This window comes from Triticum urartu, chromosome 1A, assembly GCF_056163025.1.
Source record: "Triticum urartu cultivar PI428250 chromosome 1A, HENAU_Tu73, whole genome shotgun sequence".
NCBI classification, from domain to species: domain Eukaryota; kingdom Viridiplantae; phylum Streptophyta; class Magnoliopsida; order Poales; family Poaceae; genus Triticum; species Triticum urartu.
The window spans coordinates 561,560,813-561,585,840 of record NC_141873.1 but is presented as its reverse complement, the minus strand read 5'-3'; the positions used below and the strand labels follow the sequence as shown (position 1 = coordinate 561,585,840).

The window sequence follows — 25,028 nt, the reverse complement described above, 5'->3', positions numbered from 1 at the left end:
ATTTTGTGGCCTTATGACTAATATTCTGATTTTTTATGCAAAATTTTATGTAGTGAATCAATATTAACATAATTGTGTGTATGCCAAACACAATTCTTTAGTGAAATTATCATAACAAATACTTCCGGTGCAAAACAATTTAGTCTACACCCGAGGTTCTGAATAGTATTTCTATCTATTTTTATATTTGAGTGCCCTTCTAACACACAAATTATATATTTATTACGTGTCAAACCAATTGTTCGGCACGTCAGCTAGACTATCATGTCGATTGATAATTTGAATCCCTGTCCTCAGCTAGCCAAGCAGTAACCACACGAAAGGTGACGCTGACAATGACCAAAACAAGATAGTTATAGCAGCTATGAGAGGTCAAAAGATACACATGCATAGCCGAGTGTTCCGAACTCAAATCCTAACGATTAATATCAGATCTTTCTCCTTGTTTTTAGTTTGTGGAACATATATCATCCGCCTTTTGTATATTTCTTTCATCTCATCTCGTTGGTTCAATCTTTTGTTTTGTGGACCGCACTGGACCGAAATGCTAGAACATAGGCAAGTATGTCTTTGTAGGAATGACAGTAAGATTTCATGATTTTTTTACGAATTCATGATTCAATGCCATGATCTTGCATGATGTCATAATGAATAAGTAAAAGTAATATATTAAGGCATTATGTAATATGAAGCATCCAGTTTCATTATGAACTATCTACCACCCTTTCTTCTCTCACCATAGACGACCACTAGCATCTCCTCTAAATGAATGTGAGTAAATCGGTGAGAAGTGTTAGGGAATAGTATTGAAATATTAAAATTGCCATCTTTATGTACGAGTGGACAAACTGCATGTATAACCATATCTATGTCTATACCAGTACAAAAATATCCTAAAAGGCAGATCCAAATCATGTCATCCATTAAACCATGTAGATCTAATGATCTATATCATACCAATGGTGAGCACCTCAACACATTTAGCACAAAATAGAAAAAGAAACTGCTCCATGAAATTAATGCAAAAAAACTGATTTCTTTTTTGATAAAAAAACATCTGTCCAAAAAAATGGGGAAAAAATTCAAATGTTTACTAACAGGCAAAGTTTCGTGATAATTATTTTTGTCCAGGTATGAAAAAAAACAATGTTCATGGTGTGTACTTCAAACGTTTAGTTAGTTAATACGGGCATTTGTACCTACACGTTTACTAGTCGACAAAAAGGTAGCCTAGGCCCCAGAAATGCAAGGGGCCACGTGAGTGCGGGGGCAGTCATCTGCCAAGTCTTGCCGCCCGCTCATTTTGACTTGCGATTCACACAGTAGTGCAATCCCGCACGCGGGCAAACTAAAAAAAATCCCTTAAAATGTTTTAGCTTCAACGATTAAACTTACGGTTTTTGCATCTAAAACTGCTAAGTTTCAACCAGTTTTTGAGATATAATTGCAAGCAATTTTTTCTGTGGGTTGTCGACACAAAATAATTGATTTTTATTGATCTCTCGTACTAAATGTCAACATTGAAATAGAACATATTTTTAGTCATCAAATATATTTAAAAAATGGATCCTATTTGAAAGTACTGGTCACGAGAAACATGAATATGAAAACATAACTTAATTTGAAATTATGGTTTAAAAGATATAGAACTTTAAAAATCGAAAGCCAAAATAAAAAGCAGGCACTAGGGAAATGCGTGCCTCTGCACTTGCGTGCCACAAATACTCGTCCATCTAGGCCCCCGTAGTAAGCACCGAATATAGGTACTTACTTCGTGAAGATAAGAATGGACACGCTACCCAAGGACCCTATTGATCTTAATTGGTTGATTAAACTAGTTAAGTTGTTGACAAATTAATAGGACTTAAGAACGCAATACGTAGTTGGATGATTATGAGGGTAATGGTATCCTCAGTCTATCAAGGTTTAAGACACATAAATATGACACTGATCTCATACTTTTTTATATATATTCTAGGCTTTCTGGTGATGTGCGTTTAATGAGAGAATTCATTCCGGTCAACTATGAAGACGTCTGATCGGCATTTCTTTTTGGTTTTCCAATTTAAGATCAGTTTATGTCGTCCGTCGCCGCTGTCGCCCCCGCGCAGGTCTACTTTGACCCCGGCGCGACCAGCCGGCCTCTCCTCCGACCCAAAGGCCACATGCGTCGAGGCGGCCCATCAAGGCCCACCGCCGCCCGCGTGTCGACCCGGCTGTCGCCCTGCGCCAACCGTCACCGCCCTGCTCCAACCTGGCCTCGTGCGTCGCCCCAACCCGGCGGCATCACACAATGTGGCGGCCCATCATAGCCACCCCTGCGTGCACCGGCCGACCCGTCGATCTATGTCGGCCTCATCCCTGGTGGCGTCAGGCTCGTCAGCTGCCTCGAGCTCAAGCGCGGCAGCTTCTTTGGTCGCTCGAGCCTCGCTGCCCGGGCACCGCAACTTCTTTGGTAGCCCGGGTGCCGGTGCTGACGCTACTTGTCCGCACGTCGTCCCACGCCGTCCGTCGTCGCCGGCTTCATCTTGTTCTCCGCCGCTCTTCTTCGGCCGCCACCGCCGCTACCCCGGTAGCCGTCGCCACCAGTCCAGCCCCTTCGTCTTCGTCCAGCATCAGCCCGTCCGGCAGCGTCGCCGTCATCTACCCCCGACCACTTCGTCTACTCCCACCATCGATGGCGACATCGGCCTCGCGCCGATTGGTGCCACAACCGTCGCCGAGTCTTCTTCTCTGCTGGCCCTCCGACTCCTCGACATGGCCTACAGCTCTTGTAGGTCTCTCATTTACGCATGCATGGTGCTGGCAACAACGATGTGTGCCTTCGTCCACGATGTGTCCCCAGGCAAGCCCGGTAGGGTGCTTCGTAAACTTCTTCTTTGTCTGTCTTCGCATTCCCGTTGCTGGCATCACCGATGCGTGCCTTCGTCTACGACGTATCCCCGTGTTTGGCAAACCTAGCGCGAAGCCTCGTCAACACCGTCCTCTACCCGGCGCACACTACTTTGACACCACTACGCCCATGACAAACTCGGCGCTTCCTTACACCCACAGCTCCACGGCGACATCCTCGACACCGGCTCCCCAACTCGACATCGACCACGAAGTTCTTCGCACTGCTACCTCGACCACGACTACACCACCCTACGCTCTTGGCTAAATCGATAAATGACACAAAGGGCTTCCCTCCTTGCCTGAGCAAACTCGTCAGTTTCCACGGCAGCCACAACTTCCGCGATGCATCGACCGTTACGATTGTTACGTGGGGTTGTCCGTCAGCTTGCTTTCGGATTCTTCTCCAGTCTCACCGTCTGCTTCGCTATCGTTGTGACTACGGAGAGGGATGTCAAGTATATGATTATTACGAAATATAGTATATACTAGGATTTGGTCCTGCCTTGTTTTGTACTTTAAATTGGTCATTGTACTCCTACATATATACCCACAAGGCTCAAGCAATAGAAAATCAACAACAATTTCACCAATTTCTTCTCTCTGCCTTCAAAGAACGTGCAGTACGCATGCACGGGACGCAGCAAGGCCAGCAAAGCAGCAGGCGTGAAGAGCATTCTGGCATGAAGAATCAATTCGTCTGAGTGACTTGATTTGACGGAGGGAGCCGTACGTTTATGTGCTGAGGTACTCGCCGTAACGTCCATGCAGTGGTCAGCCAAGAATTTGTATGCAGCAGATTGCTTTCAGAAAAACAGAAGTCCAAAAATTTTGTCCCCGTCTTCATCGTCCATTGCTTGTATGATCCTAGATATACCTATATATATGTGCCCCCTCTATAAAAGGGGCCGACTCCTCCCGTCTGCGTGAGTACTTAAATCATGTTCACGCGCATGCCAAACATACGTTTTAGGGCAAGTGTGGGGGGCAGTCATCTGCCAAGTCCTTCCGCCCGCTCGTTTTGACTCGCGATTCGCATAGTACTTCAATTCCACACAAGGGCAAACTAAAAAAGAAAATCTCTCAAAAATTTAGCTTCAATGATTAACTTTACGGTTTTTGCATCTAAAACTGCCAAGTTTTCACCAGTTTTATAGATATAACTGCAAGCAATTTTTTTTGTCGGTCGTCAACACAAAATAATTGATTTTTATTGATCGCTCGTACTAAGTCTCGACGTTGAAACTGAACATATTTTTCTAAGGTCATCAAATATATTAAAAAATGGATCTTATTTGAAAGCACTGGTCAAGAGAAACATGAATATGAAAACATAACTTAATTTAGAGTTATCGTTTAAAAGATATAGAACTTTAAAATCGGAAGCCAAATTAAAAATTAAAGCAGGCACCAGGGACATGCGTACCTCTGCACTTGTGAGCCACAAATCCTCGTCCACCTAGCCCCCTATCAAGCACACAATCGTACCAAGGTAAGTACTTTGTGAAGATAAGGATGGACAAGCTAAGCACCCAATCGTACCAAGGTAGGTACTTCGTGAAGATAAGGATGGACATGCAACCTAAGGATCCTATTCAGCTTAATTGGGTGATTAAACTAATAGAACTTGAGAACCAAATATGTAGTTGGATGGTTATGGGGCCGGGCAGTTGTATCCTCAGCCTATCAGGGTTCGGGACATGGACTTGACACTAGTGCTCACATTTTTCTGGATATATTCGAAGCTTTTTGGCAATGTGCGTTTAGTGGAAGAAGATGTTCCCATCGACTACGAAGACGTCTATAACGATTTTGTCAATCCCAAAATGATGTGCCGGCTCGATCAAAATAATGGTAGGGGGAGAAGAAAGAGAGGAGAGTCACGAAAATAGGGTAAACGCAAACCAGCGCTACAAACGGAAGCCGAAGCAACATCTTCTTCCTTTTTCCATGCAGAGAAAGTGTCTGGGAGGTGATCATAGGAATAGGATTTGTGTGTGTATGTTCATCTGGGTGAGTGTGTGTATGTATGAGTGTCTATGTATGTACTGTGTTAAAGAAAAGAACTAATAGAACTTGTAAGGGTTTGGTGCATGCTCAAGGACTTTATGGCTTAGTCAGTAGGAAGACCAACTTAGAGCCTCTACAACCACAATTGCTTGATTCGGTTACTGATACATCCGCGGATGTGCCCGGTCAGTGTCATGGCACGTCTATTTTGGATCCTCATTTTTCTTGCGAAACAACCACACTTCTCATATTATCCTCATATTGTCGGGTCACGTGCATATGATTGGTGAACAGGAAGACAATGAAGAGAAAGAAAGAATAAAGAAAGAGAAAAAGAAGTCCGTGGTTCGCCAAATCCTACGTAGCACCTTGCCTGGGCACGCCCGGAGATCCCTACATATCCTCCATGTATATGGCTTGGATATGGGGATTTGTGGACTGCTCGAACATGTCCAGACAAAATGAAGATTACAGTTGGATGGTTTTTAAACTTCTTTCTTCTGTCTGAACAGTGACTGGGCTGTCCGATGGGACGTTGTAGGGCTCCGGTTGCACACGTGAAGTACCCATGGGTATATCTACTTGCACACTCTGAAAAATACACGTGCAGCACGCATGCAGGGGACGCAGCAAGGCCAGCAAAGCAGCAGGCGTGAAGAGAGAAAATTGCACAAACCACCTATTTCTGGTGTTAGTGTTGCACAAAACATCTATTTTACAGGTTTGTTGCACAAAACATCGCATATTGGGGCAATTCGTTGCAGTTAGCTCTAATCCATGATTTGTGTGTGTTAACATGATTGTAACAAGTGGGTCTAGTGTGTAAGTGCACCGGTGGCAAAAAACCAGTCACATCAATAGCCAACTAGAACTATCAATATCTCACAATCCTTTGCTCGAATTGAGCTGAATTTTTCCTAAAATATTAGTGAGTGCATGTATGATTTATTGGGAGTTATTTTTGCATTTAAAAAATATTAATTTGAGAAAAATATTGAACGAGCCAACTAACGTTGCAAATATCTCACAAACTATTGGTCCAAATGAGCTGTGTTTTTTCCAGAATAGTATTGGATACAGGTGTGATTTACTGAAATTGTTTCGCATTTCTTTTGAAAATTTTAAATTTTGAGTACAGAAATATACGAGCCAATATAAACTACCAATATCTCATTATAATGTGATCCAAATCAGCTGAAACTTTCTAGATTCATCACTAGTTACATCTAACTAGTACCACACCACAAACTTTTGAATGACAAAACATAAGATTGCTAGACAAATCTGAAAAGATTCATAAATAGCCACAATATTCATAAAATAAGATCAGTAGCACCAAAACATGGATGATATTGTTGCCATTGGGCTTTAGCATCCAAGTAGTCGCCATATGGCCATTATAGACATCATCAAGTCTCACACACCAAAATATTACCGCCATGGGGTTTTATTATCCAAATACATCCCAAGTTGCAGTATAGGCATCACGTACTAATATACGGTATTCATTCTTGTCGAGGCTGGACTTGAAGTGAAGTAGGAATACGCTCTGTTGCTTTCTTATCCTCGCCGCCATTTTCCTGACACCAGTGTACTTACAAACTGGACCCAATTGTCAGAAATCATGTCGACACATCCAAATGGTGGATTAGACCTAGCTGTGAATTACCCCAATATATGGTGTTTTGTGCAACAAACCTATAAAATAGGTGTTATGTGCAACACTAGCACCAAAAGTAGGTGGTTTGTGCAATTTCCTCGCGTGAAGAGTATTCTGCTATGAAGAATCAATCCGATTGAGTGCACGTGACCTGATTTGAGGGAGGGAGCCGTACGTTTATGTGCTGAGGTACTCGCCGTGACATCCATGCAGTGGTCAGCCAAGAATTTGTATGCAGCAGATTGCTTTCAGAAAAGCAAAAGTCCAAAACTTTTGTCCTCGTCTTCATCTATTGCTAGTGATCCTAGCTAGATATACCTATAAAAGGGGACGACTCCTCCCGTCTGCGTGAGTACTTAAATCATCCTCACAAGAAGTCACAACTCGCAAGTGATAGCTAGCCATGGAGGTAGAGCAATGGCTTCACATGGCCAACGGCGACGGAGAGAACAGCTACGCCACCAACTCCAGACTCCAAGTAACTACCGTCCCATGCATGCATGCTTGTTCTCCTTCAGCTGCTTTGTTCTAGGTTGAACTACCTGTACTGAATATTTCCGTTAAGAAATTAATGGAATTTGTTGTGAGCCTGGTTGGGGAAAAAAGTGCATGCATTTATTGCCTTTTGCGTCCAGAGGGTGCTCGATCGATTAATTAATTTGTTACTCCCGCCCGAGCAGGAGAAGGCCATGCTTGAGACCAGGCCGGTGCTCCAGGGCGCCGTGGTGGAGCTGTACAGGTCACTGCCGGACAAGAGCACCATGGTCGTCGCCGACCTAGGCTGCTCGTCAGGGCCGAACACGCTGCTGCTTGTGTCGGAGGTCATCGGTACAATCTCCGACCACAACCGGGAAGAAGAGCAGGAGCAGCGCCCTCCTGCCGCAGCCATGGAGTTGCAGTTCTTCCTCAACGACCTGCCGGGGAACGACTTCAACCTCGTCTTCAGGTCGCTGGATCGGCTGCAGGAGCTCACCGCCGATAGGAGGCCGCAATACTACGTGGCCGGGATGCCGGGTTCTTTCTACACCAGGCTGTTCCCATGCCGGAGTGTCCACCTCTTCCATTCCTCCTACTCCCTCATGTGGAGGTCCAAGGTGCGTGCGTACAAACCAGTTCGAGGCATTGTTTGAGCTCAACTGAAACCCGTGTTAAAACTGCTTGAGAATCTCTTCAACAAACTCACATGATTTACTCACTCATTTCTTAGCAAGAGAAAAAAATTAATATACTTTTCCAAACAATCATGTCTTGCCACAAGGTGCAAGAAGACAACTGCGTCTAGAGAAACGAGAGGAATGTAAACTCTAGAATGTAATTACATGTTATCCCTTATTTTTTTTCTCTATACTTGCTACTCCCTTCGTTCCAAAATATAGTGTGTTCTCGGTTTCCGCGCTTCAACTTTGACCATAAATTTAACCAACGAGACCGATTGTGGCAGGAGCAAAAATTATATCAATGAATTCGTATTCAAAAGAAGTTTTCAATTATATAATTTTTGCTCCCGCCACAGTCGGTCTTGTTGGTTAAATTTATGGTCAAAGTTGAACCTCGGGAAACGCGGGCGCGCTATATTTTTTTTTAGAAAAGGAGGGAGTACCAGAATTAGTTTCGAGAAATATGCTGACCATGACGTTATAGATGGCTATCCATTGTCCTTATATCAAAAAAGAGGGTATCCCATGTTTTGCTACTTGCTATGTAAGATGATCTTAAGAGAATAATGAAGTGCATGCGATGGACAAACTAAAGTGTGGGTGGATTAAATGCCAAGTGCTAGCCAAAATCCAACTCATCCAGCTACAATTCCCTGGTGAAATTTAATTCAAACGATAATCCAAACTTTGAGAGAAGATAAATACTAAGGAATATTGGTTGTTGAACTTGAAAGAAAGAAGCCACTTTTAGGGATCAAGTGCATTAGCCAATGACTAATTATCCAGGTGCAAAAGTTGTCACTGGTCGCTACCATTCATTACGGTTCATATCAGTTCAGTTACCGTGGTTTTGTTACATCGGGGGAGAAAAAGGTATTTCAAATCCTACAAAAATCAATTTTACGTATACATATGGACATATATATAGCACGTGTGTATAAAGTTTAACATATTACTGTATGTCTTTTCTGCTGTAGCTTGCACACAAGAAAACAAATGTGTCGATCAAAGATTGACTTACTATTTGTGCAAATTTGTATTTCTTCATGTCGCTTATTAACATATTTTTGAATAACATTGTGCATAGATGCAATATATATTCATGGGGTTTTGGAAATTTTAAAGAAAAATAAATTTGTACATACCAGTATATTGATTTTGTCCAACTAATCACATAACTATATCAATTCCTTTATGGCTTCCAAAGGTACCGGATGAGCTTTCAAGAGGTGCTTACCTGAATGAAGAGAGCATCTACATTGGCAAGAGTACTCCTCCAGCTGTGATAAAACTATACCAAGAAGAGTACCAAAAGGACCTGTCTTTGTTCCTGACGCTGCGATTCAATGAACTTGTATGTGGTGGGCATATGGTTCTAACATTTCTAGGCAGAAAGAGCAAAGACATGTTGTTACATGGTGAAGCAAGCAGCATGTGGGACTTGCTCGCCCAAGCGCTTCTCTCTCTAGTGCTGAAGGTATGCTCTATAATGTGCTGACTGAATGCTAATTCGTATATATATCTCCTAGTGCTATCTTATGAATGAAGGACTTGGAAGCAGCTAATAGGCTGTCACCCGCCCGAATCTTCCCCAATGATCATTTTCCATCAGCGTTGCTAATGAGACATGAGTGGTTCGACCAAGTGAGAGACCAGAAGGCCGCATCCCTTTTCAACTCAACGTAGAGACAAATTGAACCGGGAAAAGAGAAAAGAAGGATTGTCTCGACGAATATTCTTTAAATTTTTATGATTCCATCATAGGTAGCTTGAAATCATAAGCTCGACTTTCAGAAATTAGAGCTTTCAACAAATTCTAAACTTCCAAAATAGTGCGGCAAATTTCCAAGATTTCTTATGAGCCTCTACGAGACACAACTTTCATAAATTACAAGAAACTACTCTAGAAATTTCTCATAAACTTTCAGAATAGTAAAAGATCAAATGGTTTTCAAAGATTTTGGGTCGAACTATCCAAATATTAAAACATCATTATCTAATAAAATTTCAAAAATTTCATGTGAACTTCTAGAGTTTACAATAACTGGAAGAAAATAAAATTATATATGCCACCTTCTACAGTCTCTGGCCCAATGATAACAATAGGCATGGTAGCTATAACGATGGTATGGTAGCTGAAGGCCACATGCGGGTTAAGAGCACGAATTGGTGACGTCTGTGAAACTTGGACACGTAGTGGAGGCAGAGGACGTGATACTCTAATGCCTAGCTAGCAGTGGCAGCGGCCAATCTCAATAACATTATATTTAGGCATGACAGCTAATGGATAAAGGCGGCAGAGGGTCCTTCCATGGAGCGCTGGAACCTATACGGTTGGAAACAATGTAAAGGGTGGTGCCCAAATGAATTGTTGGAGCCACGCATAGCACACATCGCTGAGGAGAAATAGAAGTGTGTCCAAGTCTGCATGGTCTAAAGTTATTGTGACTACGGGTATCCATCTACGAGATATCATGGGAGGAAAACTATTTATATTTAGCATCTTAAAACATGCATATGAATTCATACAAGCTTTGAAAAAAAGTACTATTTTTCTGCAACGTGTGGCAGGGCCTTGTGGAGAAGGAGAAGCTGGTCTCTTTCAACCTTCCATTTTATGCGCCATCTATGGACGAAGTGAAGGCTGTGGTTGAGGAGAACAATCTCTTCAATGTGGAACACATGAGTGTGTTTGAATCAAGCTGGGATCCACAAGACTACGACACAAACGATGATGTCGTGTTGGGCTGCAGCAGTAGTGGGTTGAATGTTGCCAGGTGCATAAGGGCGGTGGCGGAACCGCTGATTAAGAAACACTTCGGAGAGGCCATTCTTGATGATCTGTTTATGGTTTATGCCAGCATGATTTCAAAGCACCTCAAGAAAGCGAAGGCCAAGTATCCTATAATTATCATCTATTTGAAGGCCAAGCACTAAGAAATACTTCTCAAGTGTCAATTCGAATAAATGCGGGGAGTTCAGTATTTCCGGTCCATCACATATTATATGTAAAAGATGTTTTGTTAATATTTTGTACGTATGGAAAAGGATGTTTCCTTGTCAATTCCATGAATTTTATGGCAAGCAAATACGCTAGAAACCCTGCCATTTAATATGTAAAAAAATGTTTCGATGATATTGTATAAGAATAAGAATGTATGGCTTAGTTGGCTACATGGAAAAGACATTTGTCTAATTTTATGCATATTCTGTTTGTGCAAAGGCCAAGATTCGAGGATCCTCATTTGTCAACCCCTACCGAAGAGATTGTTTTTCTTTTTTCAAAATGGTTGCTGAGTTAATTAGAGAAAACCAAGCGAAATCCAGATTGCCTAGTTAATTATGAAGAACCGGACTAAAACTATCACAAACGCTGAGCTGCACACATAAGAAATCCCATGCACAAAGCTCGAAAGAGGGCCCCAACGAGACAGCACGTGTGCGCCATCGTGATCCCTCCTCCACTAGAGGCATCATCGCCACCCCTAAACTCTGAGCAAACAACTCCGACTTCGCCGTCAGCATTGTTGACACAATCCACATCATCGCGGACGCGTGAAGCTCCATGAAGATCTGGGCAAAACACAGCCACATGCTGCAAAATAGCGCAACTCCGACTCCGACGGAGAACTCTGAAGAACAAATCTAGGCACGGTTGGTGCCGCAGAAGATCATCGAACGGGCCACCTACAGCCCGTATACCAGAGGGCTCCGCTCCAGCATCTTCGACTCCACAACAACCAAAAAACGGAGGCAATACCACAGATACACCGAAGAAGAAACGACTACTACAACCATTGCCGCCTCACCGACATGGCTCCGACCTTCATCCTTGTCACAAAAGTATGAACTCCACAATCGCCACAAACCACCGGTCACGCTTGCTGATGTAGAGCTCCGAGACAAGGCCCCCAAGTAGAAAAACGACACACCAATGTGCCACCATCGTCGGAACACAAAATGAAGGGTTTCATCTAGAGAGGACGCGACGGCCGGATCCGTGCAGGAGGGGTGCGGCAGCAAATAAGCGATGCCTCCAGGGAGGTCTACGACGGCCACGGCCGCCGCCATTGCTGGTGACGGCATAAGGTCGAGACAAGGTCTTCACCCCAGCTCCCACAACACCTCGGTCGCACATCATCCCGCACCAGTGCCAGCAAGCCTACCAACTGTCACCGCCAACAAAGTTGTCCATCTTGGAAGAGGCACCGAGACCGTCGGAGCCAACCGCACCTCGCGGAGCTAACCGGCGGTCAACCTCCAACGAGATGGTCCACCACACCACCCCTGCTGCCACCACGGAACAGGCCACATTGCAGCCAACGTAGCCACCCGCACCATGCGGAAGCCACGGCTGGCCCTCCGGCCATGCAAGCCAGCAGCTTCGCCAATGCCTGACCAAAGTGGGACCACTACCAATAATCCTATACTCACGGGCAAACAACAGGACTTTATAGAGGCCTTAGTGCAAATTAACTTCTCCGCCCCCTGAGTTTCAGGGAGGGTGGGACCCTTCCTCCCTTTAATCCAAATCAAATGATGACACGTGACAGTCCCTGAAACCTGTAATAGCAAAGTCCGATTTTTACCGTCCACTAACACAACGCTCTGTGGCGGCCTTGAGCGCCAACGACTTGACGCACGCGAAGCACTGGTGGTAGAGCTCGACCTGGGCTTGAAGCATCTCGTGATCTCCTTGGTGGTCATGGCGAGCTCGTCTTGTTCGTTGAGCGCCGCCATGGTATTCTGTTCTAGCCAGCTAGCTAGACTAATTTATACTATAGATCGAAAAAGTCTGATCAGCAGACGCTATCTAATCATTGTCTTCCCGGCGTATCAACGGTTCCGACGCTCCACCTTGTCGCCCTCACTTGTTCACAGCCACACAAGTTTGTTTGTGGCTGTCCGAGCGTTGCAACCAAACATAGGGTGACACCCTCACATGTAGCTAGTCCGTCACTCCATCCTGTAGCACGATAATTTTGATCCGAACACGGTCAAATTGTTCGTTTGATGTTTCTTTTGAATAAATTATGTAGTCTTGACGGAACACATATCTGTTCCCATGTTAGAAGATGTGCTAGCACTACTAGAATTTTCGTATACGCCAGGTGCGAGGCTCTTCGCCGAGAGCCAAATCACGGACACTCGGCAAAGTAACATACGCCGAGAGGGCCTCTCGGCAACTGGAACAACTTGGCAGACACAGGATATTGCCAAGAGTAGACCTCGGCAAAAGGAGAACACTCGCCAAAGGCACAATTTGCCGAGAGCCAAGCAGCCGCCGCACGACAAAGTTTTGCCACGTGGCACATCCGGCGGCGACTGACGGCACAGTGACTTCTTTGCCGAGAATGGCTCTCGGTAAAGATTAGGCTCTCGGCAAACTTTAGTCCCACCTCGCCAAGGGATAAGCAACATGACCTATTTAAATAGTCAGATAGTCCAGATGCAGTAAGCTTTGGTCTTCATTACACCCCTATTAAGGAGATGAACCATCACTATGAATCTTCACTTGTTCCGGGCAGAGAGGATTCACAATGATATGCCATGTTCCAATGATGGATGTCGACGCTTTTTGTTAAATCAATTACTATTATTCTTTAGTCTTTCATCCATCTTGGGCCCCCGCATTTTTCATGCATAGGCCTTCTGCAGACGAGGGAGGGGCAGGCCATGCCACCGGGCCCCCACTTGGTGAGCTTTCCTCTCCCCAATGAATGGATGAATGCTATATGAGTGCTTGGATGCTATCATGGATTAATTTTTTGTAGTTGTTTTTATTTAGTAATTCCTATATAGTAGTTTATGTAGATGTTTTTATGTACTATTTTTCATAGTACTTTGCATGTATGCTAGATGGGTTCTATGGATGAATGCTATATGGGTGCTATGGATGATTGTATTGATTTTGGTAGTAGTTTGTCTGTATTCATTTTTATCTTGAGTGAGTGTTGATCGTATTTAACAGATAAGAGATGTTTTCAGTGGAATGCTACCGACTGTTGCCGTAGGGGGTCGCACTTCCTCTGCTCCTCCTCTGCGATCTTTGTAAATCAGGAGGATCAGAGGAAGAGCGACCATCACCAACAATCGATAAGAGTTGTTCTTGGAGGAAGAAAATCAACTTTTGCCGATGGTGGTCAATCTGGGTGAATTTGTCATGTGATATATAGTTGTCATGCACGATGGACTCACCCAGCTTGACTGTCACCAAAAGACAAAATATCCTTGAGAGAGTGTCCACCATATATACCGCCACCAGAAAGAGTGTCCACCATATATACGTGAGAGAGTGTAGATGAGAGTTGTTCTTTGAGGAACAAAATCGACTTTTTCCGATGGCGGTCGACCTGCGCGAGTTCGTCATGTGATATACATTTTTCACGCAAGATGGACTCGCCCAGCTCGACCATCATTGAAAGTCGAAATATCCGTGAGAGAGTATCCACCATGATTAATTGGCTTATAAGTAATCTTTGATGTTTGATTCTTATGCTATTTTTTATTATGTGATGAAAGGTGTTAGCACCGATAGATTTCACGGCTATGGCTTCCTCCGATGACGCAGCTTCCATTAGGGTCGACTCCGCGGTCAAGGAGAAGCGTGCGGAGGACCTCTTAGCGGCGCTCATTGAGAAGAACCAGCAGCTGATCCTAATAAAGTATTTTGAGGATCTAGCCAAGAAGAATCCGCTAGCTAAGGAGAGGAAGGCCCCACCATGTAAGGAGAGTGACGACCCGGTGCCATTGAGACCACCCACCATCATTCCTGACGATGCTTGGTCCTCCACTGTGGGGGGATGACCCCATGTGCGCTGACTCCATGATCACTGGTTTCACGACTACATATCAGAGTAGTCCACCTAGATAGTTTGATGTTAATTTAGTGATATAGTTATTGCTACCGGTGTAGATTACGTGTTTTGATTTTATTGTATTCTCTATAGTCGATGTAATTTTCTTAAAATTGTTTCTATTCACATTGTTTTTGATCAACCATACAGGAAGGATTTTGCTATAGGACAAATAAACATAGACAATAAATCTTACATATGAGTTTGGATAATTTAAAAAATTATGATGTTTCCAGTGCATGTGTGCAGGCGGCCATGGGAGTTAGATAATGTTTGAACAAGACACTTTTTTCAACTCTCACTGGCTAATTAGCTTCCTATATTGAGGGGTATTCTAGTGAGGTGCCTCCGGTGCTGGGGAAGAGAACAAGAGATCTGGGTTCTCCTGGTGTACAGTTTTGGGTTATGCCTTTGGATGTGTAAAAGAAGGCTGACAATCAGGACAATAAACTGTATGCTATGACCTTGTCACATGAAAAGCAGCCCAAAGATTTAATTTCCCCATTACAAACAATGATTCATTTCTTCCATTACTAACAAATAAATATCTTGATATATGAACATTTTAATTTTCATACATTGATGTATTTGCATAAATTCCTATCATTTCATCACCAAATTGATGGGAACGGCAATACTTTTTTTTTAAAACGGAACGGCAATACTCACATGATCTATTAAAGCCTTCGAAGTATAAGCCGGAAAAAGAGGTAGTACAAACTAATAAATTATTCTTCGGGGGAGATCCTTGTCAAAAGGCCGAGAAAGGTATAATGTAGATGGTCCTTAATGTACAGGTAAAGTCCTAACTATATATATTAAAGTTTATCCTTGGTTTCATACTTCTGACGAAAACAAAAACAAAATTCTAATACAGTGTTAGCATTTAACAAGTGGACTGAGTTGCTTAGTTAGTTCCGTTACTTGCAGTAGAACCTATCCGCCTGGTTTCAGGTCCTGAACTTCGCATGGGTGCTAGCATTGGAGATAGATTCTCAAAACTTCAGAATTATTCTTTCAAATATTGTAATTAAGGCTTAAAGTACATCCAAAGAAGGTGAGCCATGTTTTTTTAGGGGAAGTGAGCAGTGTTTAGGACGTTAAGATAACACTAAAAAACAAAATCCTTATTCAGAATTGTAGCACAACGTCATCTATGTTAATGCAATATCTGTCCACCAAAAAAGATCATGAATCGACCATACTTTTGTTTCAAATATTTATAATTCATTACAAATATATTAATATAAAAAATTTAACCATCTAGATGTTTGAATTCAGCGATGTTCATCTAGCAAAAGTAATTTAAGATTGTTATGCATGTGCATCATGATAAATGAATCATATGGTTTAACTATTTTAATTTTTGAAAAAGGCAAGGCAAGCCTCCTGTCTCTTCATTCTCTTGGGCATAAAATATTATCTTTATTAACGGTCGAACTCCTTCTCGAAAAAATTAAAGGTCGAACTAGTCTACTTACAAAAAGAATAGAAATGGGAACAATATATGTTCCCGCAACAACCGGTGTTTCCAATCGCCATGACAAATCAATCTGTGGAAAAAATTCACTACCATACTTCATCACAAGCTGGCTTCTAATAGAAAACGAATCCCTGACCCACTAGTGACTATGATGGACCGTCATCCGTCATTCCCGCCGATCGATCAATGGAAAAGGGAAGGGGGAGAGGCAAACGGCAGATTGGACAATAACAACGAGCAGTATCCATGTCTACATCCATCTACCACCACTTCGAAGCGAAGCCAAGGACCATGGTCGACACCAATCTGGGAAGGGACGTCTCCTAGCTGGCTTAGTCATGACTAAAGCCACACTGGTCCTATCCACCGCTAACCACTATGATTCACATGCAATTGCTACAGTCGTTGGTTTCTCTTACCAGCTCCTATGAAAATCACTGGATACCCCGCCGGATGATGCGGTTTGAAACTGTGTCGGTATTTTCATAAATAGGAAGGGATGATGCACTACAGCTACAGTAGGTATTTTCCTCAGTTATAAAACCAAAGTTATCAATACAGTAGGAGAACCAAGCAACACTATGTAAATAGTACCTGCACACAAAGAACAAATACTTGAAACACGACGCATAAGAGGGGTTGGCAATCCCTCCTCGGTAAAAAGATATATAAATTTGTATGAGTTTGGATAGATAGATCTTGATGAAACACGAAATAAAAAAAAGTGCAGCAAGGTATTTTTGGATTTTTGGAAATATAGATCCGAAAATAATATCGCAAAAGATAGAAGATAGAAGATCGGAAAGCAAATATGATAAAACATCGGACCGAGGGCCGTAGATTTCACTAGTGACTTCTCTCGAGAAAATATGATACGGTGGGTAAACAAATTACTGTTAGGCAATTGATAGAAGATCAAATAATTATGACGATATCCATAGCAATGATCATGAATATAGGCATCACGTTCAAAATTAGTAGACCGAAACGATTCTGTATCTACTACTTTTACTCCACACATCGACCGCAATCCAGCATGCATCTAGTGTATTATGTTAGAACTCAGAGAAGCGTAACCATGTCAAAACTCAGAGAAGCGCTACGACTGGGGGAGATATGGTTGAAAAACTGTTCTCGGGTCCCCTGGCTACGTGAAGGGGATCGGAATACGACTTATTTTTACGTGCAAGCAAGGCAACATAAATGTATTAACAAGATCGCAAACCTGCAGCGATCGGATGGCTCGGTTTGCGCCTCGGGAAATGAAGATAAGGAGGAAATTCTTGCTACGAAGCACTATACACCTCCCAAGGTTTCAGCAATAGTGATGATCTGTTATCACATGTACCCAGTCGGGTCACACCGGCCATGAATGACTTCCTGTGTAAACCGTACGAAGCCTCGGAGATAACCACTGCAGTATTTCAAATGGCGCCATCGAAAGCGCCCGGGGTAGACGGATTCACTGTGGGGTTTTATCAGCGCCACTGGAACTTATTGAAAGATGACATAATTCTGGCAGTGCTTGATTTCCTGAATGGTGGTGAACTACCAGCTGGACTAAACGACACTTCCATTACGTTAATTCCAAAGGTACGTCATCCACGGAGTATTTCACGACGGTGCACGACTATCTCGGTTACGGATATCTTGTGGGGCAGGTGGTCCACGGATTTTCTGGATGCGTCAGGTGCATGGATGACACAACGTATCGCCAGCTAGATAGAGATCCTGGGTCTTCTAAAACCGTGTTCATGGGGCATCGAAGGTAGCTTCGCGATGATGACCCATGGAGGAAACGCAAGGATCTGTTCGATGGTGAAACCGAACTCCGAAGACGCCCGTGTACGAGGAGCGGCAAGGAAATAGACGAGCTGTTGAAAAATTGGAAAGATTGCCCACTGCCGGGAAAGAAGCAAAAGGCGCCAGAGCCGGGAAAGAAGCGAAAGGTGCCAGAGCCGCTGCTGAAGGTATGGAAAAATGAGGTCTGTTTTCTGGGACTTGCCGTACTGGAAGATCCACCGTGTGCCTCACAGCCTTGATGCCATGCATATGACGAAGAACGTGTGCGAGAGTCTGCTTGGTACCCTGCTCAACATGCCAGAGAGGACCAAAGATGGGCCGAAAGCAAGGGCAGACTTGAAATCAATGGGCATCAGGTAGGAGCTTCACGCTAATGATGATGATGATGATGATGATGATGAGGCGAAGCAGGACACAGAAAGTCATCGCAAAGGCAAAAAGGCCAAGAAGACCGGAAATGACTACCCTCCCGCGTGCTTCACTCTAAGTCAGGAGGAGATCGAGCAGATTTTCACCTGCCTCGTAGGAGTAAAACTTCCTTACGGTTATGCGGGGAAGATATCAGATACCTAGACCCAGCGAAGCAGAAGTTCAGCGGGATGAAGTCTCACGACTGTCACGTGCTGATGACGCAGATACTTCCAGTTGCAATCTGTGGGATCATGGACGCGCACGTCCGTGAAACGCTATTTGGCCTATGCAACTTTTTCGACGTCATCTCTCGGAAGTCGGTTGGCGTGAGGCAACTCAGAAGGCTACATGAAGAGATCGTGGTGATACTATGCGAGCTTGAGATGTACTTCCAGCCCGCATTCTTCGACGTTATGGTGCATCTGCTGGTCCATATCGTCGAGGATATCATCCAACTCGGGCCGACGTTCCTGCACAACATGATGCCGTTCGAAAGGATGAATGGTGTCATCAAAGAATACGTTCGCAACATGTCACGTCCAGAGGGAAGTATAGCCAGGGGCTTTCTGACTGAAGAGTGCATCTCCTACTGCACGAATTATCTAGGCATCGAGAACCCCGTTGGTCTGCCCGTCAACAGGCACCTCAGCAGGCTCGCTGGATGGGGTCACCATAAGGGTCGCCGTGAAATGCATGTCGACTTTGAGGGTCGACTCGCCGACTTTGAAAGAGCAAACCTAGTCGTGCTACAACACATAGACGTGGTCGATCCTTGGGTGGTAGAGCACAAAACCTTTATTGAGAAGACGTACAATGACCGAGGCCAACAGAGGATGGACGGAGATATAATCAAAGAGCACAACTCATGTTTCACGCGTTGGTTCAAGCAGAAGCTTCTGTCGTACCCTTTACATGAGGATTCTTCCGCGGAAGAACAACTCATATTCTTCCGCGGAAGCACAACCTGATGACCTATGAGGCATACAATATCAACGGCTACACATTCTACACCGAGGACAAGGACATGAAGGGCGATGGTTATCAGAACTCCGGGGTAACGATGGAATCCTACACCGGTAACGACAAGGACAGATACTACGGAAGGATCGAGGAGATCTGGGAGATGAGCTACGCTGGAGAGAAGGTCCCGATGTTCCGTGTCAGATGGGCCAAGAGCGTCCTAAAAGAAGACCGGTATTTCACCACCATGGTTATACCCGAAGCCAAATCCAAGACCGCGGGCGCAAACGTCACCGCGAAAAATGAGCCATGGGTACTGGCTTCACAAGTGGACCAATGCTTCTTCATTACCGACTCGTCAAAGCCCAGTCGTGTTGTCGTGAGGAGAGGCAAACACTACAAGAAACCTGTTAATCCATGACGGATTTCCGGTGACAATATTGAAAACTGTCATGAACAGCCTGGTACAGCCCCGCAAGCCCGCTGAAAGCCCGCTAAAGCCCGCCTAACCGTTCCCGTATAAAATGAGAACCCTAATCCTCATCGGCCCTCCTCTCTCCCTACGCAGCCCCCTCCCTCATCTCCCACACCATGCCGCCACTCATCGCCTCTTTGCCTCCCTCCTGCCATAGCTCGCCGCTGGCCCTTGCCCTCCCTCCCCCTCACCTCGCAGCTTTGTCAACTACCAGATCCGCCGCATCCCCCACCCATCCATCCCTCTCGCAAAACATATCTCTCTCCCTGGTGCAACCACTCACGCCGAGACCAAATGCCCGACGATTCCGACAACGTCCGTCACCAGGAGTTGTTCTCTGACCCCTTCGTCCTCCAGTTCGGCTGGATCTGTCGCTCCCGGTATCTGGCGCTCGCCCGTGACCCCTAGCCATGGCTAGGGTTTCGGCTGCAGCATCATATCCAACGCTGAACATCTGCGGCGGCTCCTCTTCATCCACACAACGCCTCTCGGCAGCTCCTCTCTGTCCACACCGCCCCCTTGGAAATCACCTTGTGGGCTGCACGGTGCTGACGCTGTCCAACATCCAGCGGCGGGCGACCAACCCCTAGGCCACCGTCGGGAACACCTTCTTCTCTACCAAGGTTAGCCCCCCGTCCGACCCAGATCACACTAACTCGTCCCTGATGCCCCCTGACCCACCTCTCTTGATTTGGTCTGATCCCCCTGTGCGTGCGTGTAGGAAGTGTTTGAGAGCCCCGCTGTTTGCGATCTGTTTATGAGTACTTGGCATTCAAGGAGCAGACTGTCGATGAGCAGTAAGTTTCAAGACGAAATCTTAGCAGTTGTAGGTAAATTGTTCATTCTACTTGTAGTGAATAACCTTATGAATTCATTCTCTCTGTCTTGACAAAAGTTCCAGCAGGAAATTTGTGCTTGTGCTTGATTGACCCACTACTCTACATTCTGTCTTTGGGTTCAGAGTGTGTTGTTGACTCACCCGATTGATGGCCTTTTTTTTAATGGCGGATGTATTTGAGGGAGGCAGTGAGTAATATACCAAGTTACAATCTTATGAGTTTTTTCCCAATCGCTATATACTATAGTGCTTATTTCAGTTGCAATGCTAGATTCTTTGGTGCCAATTGGTTTAGCCAATCCGTTAATCCTTTTTGTTCCTATATAGATAGTACTTAATGATGCACGCGTATTTCGACAGTCGCTTCACCTCTGTTCCTATATAGATTGATAACAAAGGGCCAAACTGTTACCGTCGACTGCCTAGTGTGGCCACCGCCTTCTCTAACTATACGTGTGTGTTGAGTGTGCGTGCTGACAAGGTGGCGCCAGCTGCTATCGAGGGCTCTGGTGCAGCAGCCGGTGTGTTGTGTGTGCGTGCTTCCTCTCTGAATATTTAACACTATTTTTTCTCTAAATTTCTTCTGTATCTTGTACACTGCAGGGTACCAAGTAGAGACAAACTCCAGGGTACCAAGTAGAGACAAACCGATGCACTGTGGTATGTGGCCTTCTATCAAGATCTAATTAAGTTTAGATTCCTCCCTAGGTCTTGGAGAGATGATTTCTGCTACTGTATTAATATGTCAACATGTTCTATTTGGAGTTTTCTCCCTAGGCATTTCTTTTTCTATCCTTGTTGTCTCCTGCAGCCCGGTGAATATGTATTCCAGAAATAAGTTTAATACGATTCTAAGAAGAAAATTACATTGTTACATTGTGGCAGTGCTACAGTAAGAATACAGAGGTTTAAATCTATTTATTTTTGTACTACGCACATGTATTAGTGAGTCAATTTAGAGTAGTAGTACTACCATTGGTCGTGCACCTACTAGTACTAGTACCAAGGCCACGTGTTTGCTCACTCTATATCAACCTGGAGGCACAAACAGAGATAGCACTTGCCAACACAGTGACACAATGCATTTTTTCTTCAAATCCTTTGCTCCATCAGTAGGTCGCTCTCCTCAATAGTGCTCCTGACAAGTGATCCTAAATCTTCTTTCTTCATTTTATTCCTCTCTTTTTATTTTGATAACTTGACACTCTAATTTTCTGACAATGATCTCTTGTTTTCGGTATGCAGGTCTGGGTAGCTTCGTAACAGCCGTGTCATTGCATGGCGCACAATAGAGCTTCAGAGGGCGATCACGATGGCTGTTGTGGAACTGAACCGCGATCAACCAAGGTTTAGTTCTCTACCGAGCGATTCGGCATATTTGGATTTCACTACTATGATTTCTCTGTTTTTTGCATTCGCCAACTCAATTGCTATTGAACTGACCTATTTAGTTGATCTGGTTCGAATTTACGCATTTATCACTAGGGTGTGATTCCGAACTAATTTTTTTGTGCCCCATGGATCTTGGTGGTTAATTTTATCATCTCACGCACTCCAATCAAAGTAAACCTATACATCCTAACCACCATCTCAGTACCTCTTAACAGAACCATTTGCCTCTTATTGCTATAGATCTATTAGTGGCCATGGCTCTTAGTTATTTTGCATGCCGTTTGAGTTGACTTGGCATTTAATTGTTCACTATTGTCAGTGCCTTGATAAATATTTAGTTTCATGTGTAAACTTGTTGAGATATTAACATTTGAAGCTTACACCAGCCAGGTCGACGAGCGGTGGCTCTACGCCATGGATATAGTTTGTTGGTGATGCCATTTTTTGTTGGATTTATATGGCCTCAAATGCTGCTTCTATAATACTTGAGTTCTGCAATGTATGTTCTATTATGTTATCACTTCTAGGTCAACTTGATTATACTTTCATTTGACACATATCTATTTGATTAATTTGTAGCAACCTCATGTTTATTGTTGTTTTATACTAGATACTTTGTTATTCTCATTTGTAGGCACAATAAGATCTAAGGATTTTGGAAAGCATGTAATTTGCAGGCTACTTGGTGATGTCCATCACAATCTGCCATGACATATAGTTGCCATCAGGAGAGTCGACGACAAGAACACGAGTGACAACCTTAGTAGTGAATTGGATTGAACCAGTTCCTAATCCTTGCTGTGTGATATATTGTGTCAATATATGTTGTATATTATCATTTCATGGAGGATATGATAAATTTCTTTGGAAATATTGTACTTTGGAAATATTTGTGTAACGTATGGTACTTTGGAAATATTGTTCTGGTCCAAAATTCGCATTATGATTTACATGATGCATTATGCTAAAAGTGTATTTGATCAAAGTTGGGCCGAAAGAAATGGATGAGACCAAATTTAAATTGATGCTAAATCCATGACGGTTCCTGTGACAAAAAAATGGTGTCCACGTAGGTAGCCACATCATTCCACGTGGCATTGGTCCATGACGGTCTGTACCGCACACACTAGTTTGGGCTGGGGCGGGCCTGAGGTAGTTCCATGACGGCCAAAAACCATCATGGATGGGCACGCATGACAGTTTTTGGCTAATCTGTGACAGCTAAGGACCGTCACGTATTAACAGATTTCTTCTAGTGGAAAGGAAGATCATCGAAATGGATGGAGTAGCCAATGAGCAAGACTTCGACAAGTACGGCGACCCGAAGATCGAACATGACGACGACGATGAAGTAGTAGCATACACCACAAGAAGAAGCAGGACCACCCTACCTAAAGGACGTCCGTTCCACAGAAGAACTCCATTTGCGAAAAAGAAGGGCAAGAAGATTGCGAACAGATAGCTAGCTAAGATCGATTGTATTTAAATTGTAGCCTTCATTTCTCAGACACTTTTTGATATCATGAATATTTTTAAATTTCATGGGCACTTTTTGAATTCATGATATTTTTTCAAATTTGATGATACTTTTTCATATTCAATATGAAAAAATATTGAATATTCATGAGGACACTCGATCTCGACCCCCCTCCCTCTCGATAGCTATCCCCCTCGCCAGATCCCCCTCGCCGCCGAGCACCCCCCGCACCCTCCCCCCGCTCCACCGCCGCCGACGACCCCCCGCACCTTCCCCCGCTCCACCGCCGCCGACGACCCACCGCACCCTCCCCCGCTCCACCGCCGCCGCCGACACCCCGCACCTTCCCCCGGCCCGCTCCACCGCCGCCGCCGACACCCGCACCCTCCCCCACTTTTTGAAGATATTTTTAAATAACAAATTTGATGATATTTACAAATAAGAAATTTGATGATATCTTCAAATAACAAATTTGATGATATTTTCAATTAAAAATAATAAAAAAAATTGATGATATTTCCAAAAAAAATTGATGATATTTGATGATATCTTCTGTTCTAGTCCTCATGAAAATAACAAATTTGATAAAAAACAAATTATTAGATGCAACAAGAAATAATGAAAAAAAATGTTACTAATGGCGCACTAGAGGAGGGTGCACCATTGCTGTCAGAAAAAAAAGTTACTAATGGCGCACCAGAGAAGGATGCGCCATTGCTATCAAAAAAAAACTACTAATGGCGCACCAGAGGGTGGTGCGCCATTGCTATAGTGTCTAGCTGGATACCCCTTCGTCCGATCCCCCCTTCCCTCTCCCTCGCCAGATCCCCCTTCCCTCCCCCGCCGCACCCGCTCCGACGACCCCCGGCCCGCTCCAACGACCACCGCGCCTGCTCCACACCCGCTCCGGCTCCCCCGCGCCCGCTCCGACGACCCCCGCGCCCGCTCCACACCCTAGCACCTCCCCACTTCCCCTCCCCTCGCACTGCTTCACCCGACTAGGTCGTCCTCGTAGACACCGCATCGTCCCCGCGACCACCGTTATCCCCGCACCCCACCAAGGAGTCTAGGAGCTCTACAGTGTTCTTTTACGTCATCTACGGCCAGCCGTTCGAGCTCGACGACTCTGCATCATGCGGATCGAGGTCTTCTTCCACCTCCGGCCACCGCGGCCTCACCGTCGATCCGCGTCACCTCGTCAACCCCGGCCCCGCACGAGCTCGCCATCGTCTTCCTCTCGGTGAGCTGCCCCGGTTCCCCTTCCCCCCCTTCGATTTCATCGCCGTAGACTGCCGCACCACCGCGCCCCAGCTCCTGGTTGCCGCCCCTCGTGGCCGTGCTCCCCTCGGCCCCTGGCCGCGCCCTGGCCCCGCCCAGGCGCGCTCACTGCACCCTAGCACCGCCCGTGCAGTGCGTGCGTGGGTGTGCGTCCGTTCGTTCCATTGGGATTGATTGGTGTGTGAAGTGCTATCTAATTTGTTCTATGTTCGGGCTGCGATGTGGAAGATGAGATTTAATTTGGCTGAACATATGAACATCAAGTTGGGACGCAACAGATTTGTACACATCAATTTTATCAGATTAGTTAGTTCCACATTTTCTGAGGTTTAGGT

At 44.6% G+C, this 25,028-nt stretch overlaps 1 protein-coding gene across 1 annotated transcript; it reads left to right on the top strand.

Moving 5' to 3' along the window:
* The first annotated feature begins 6,898 nt into the window (after positions 1-6,898).
* On the top strand, positions 6,899-10,656 carry LOC147992740 (anthranilate O-methyltransferase 2-like). Its single transcript, XM_087541249.1, has 4 exons — positions 6,899-7,040; positions 7,243-7,656; positions 8,927-9,196; positions 10,291-10,656. The coding sequence occupies exons 1-4, from the start codon at positions 6,966-6,968 to the stop codon at positions 10,654-10,656; spliced, it is 1,125 nt and encodes a 374-aa protein (XP_087397375.1). The 5' UTR covers positions 6,899-6,965.
* The last annotated feature ends 14,372 nt before the right edge of the window (positions 10,657-25,028 follow it).

Coding starts and splice junctions, on each gene's coding strand:
- LOC147992740 (XM_087541249.1), top strand. CDS start 6,966: ATGGAGGTAGAGCAATGGCTTCACATGGCCAACGGCGACGGAGAGAAC. Junction 7,657..8,926: donor CCCTCATGTGGAGGTCCAAG/GTGCGTGCGTAC, acceptor TGGCTTCCAAAG/GTACCGGATGAGCTTTCAAG. Junction 9,197..10,290: donor TTCTCTCTCTAGTGCTGAAG/GTATGCTCTATA, acceptor AACGTGTGGCAG/GGCCTTGTGGAGAAGGAGAA.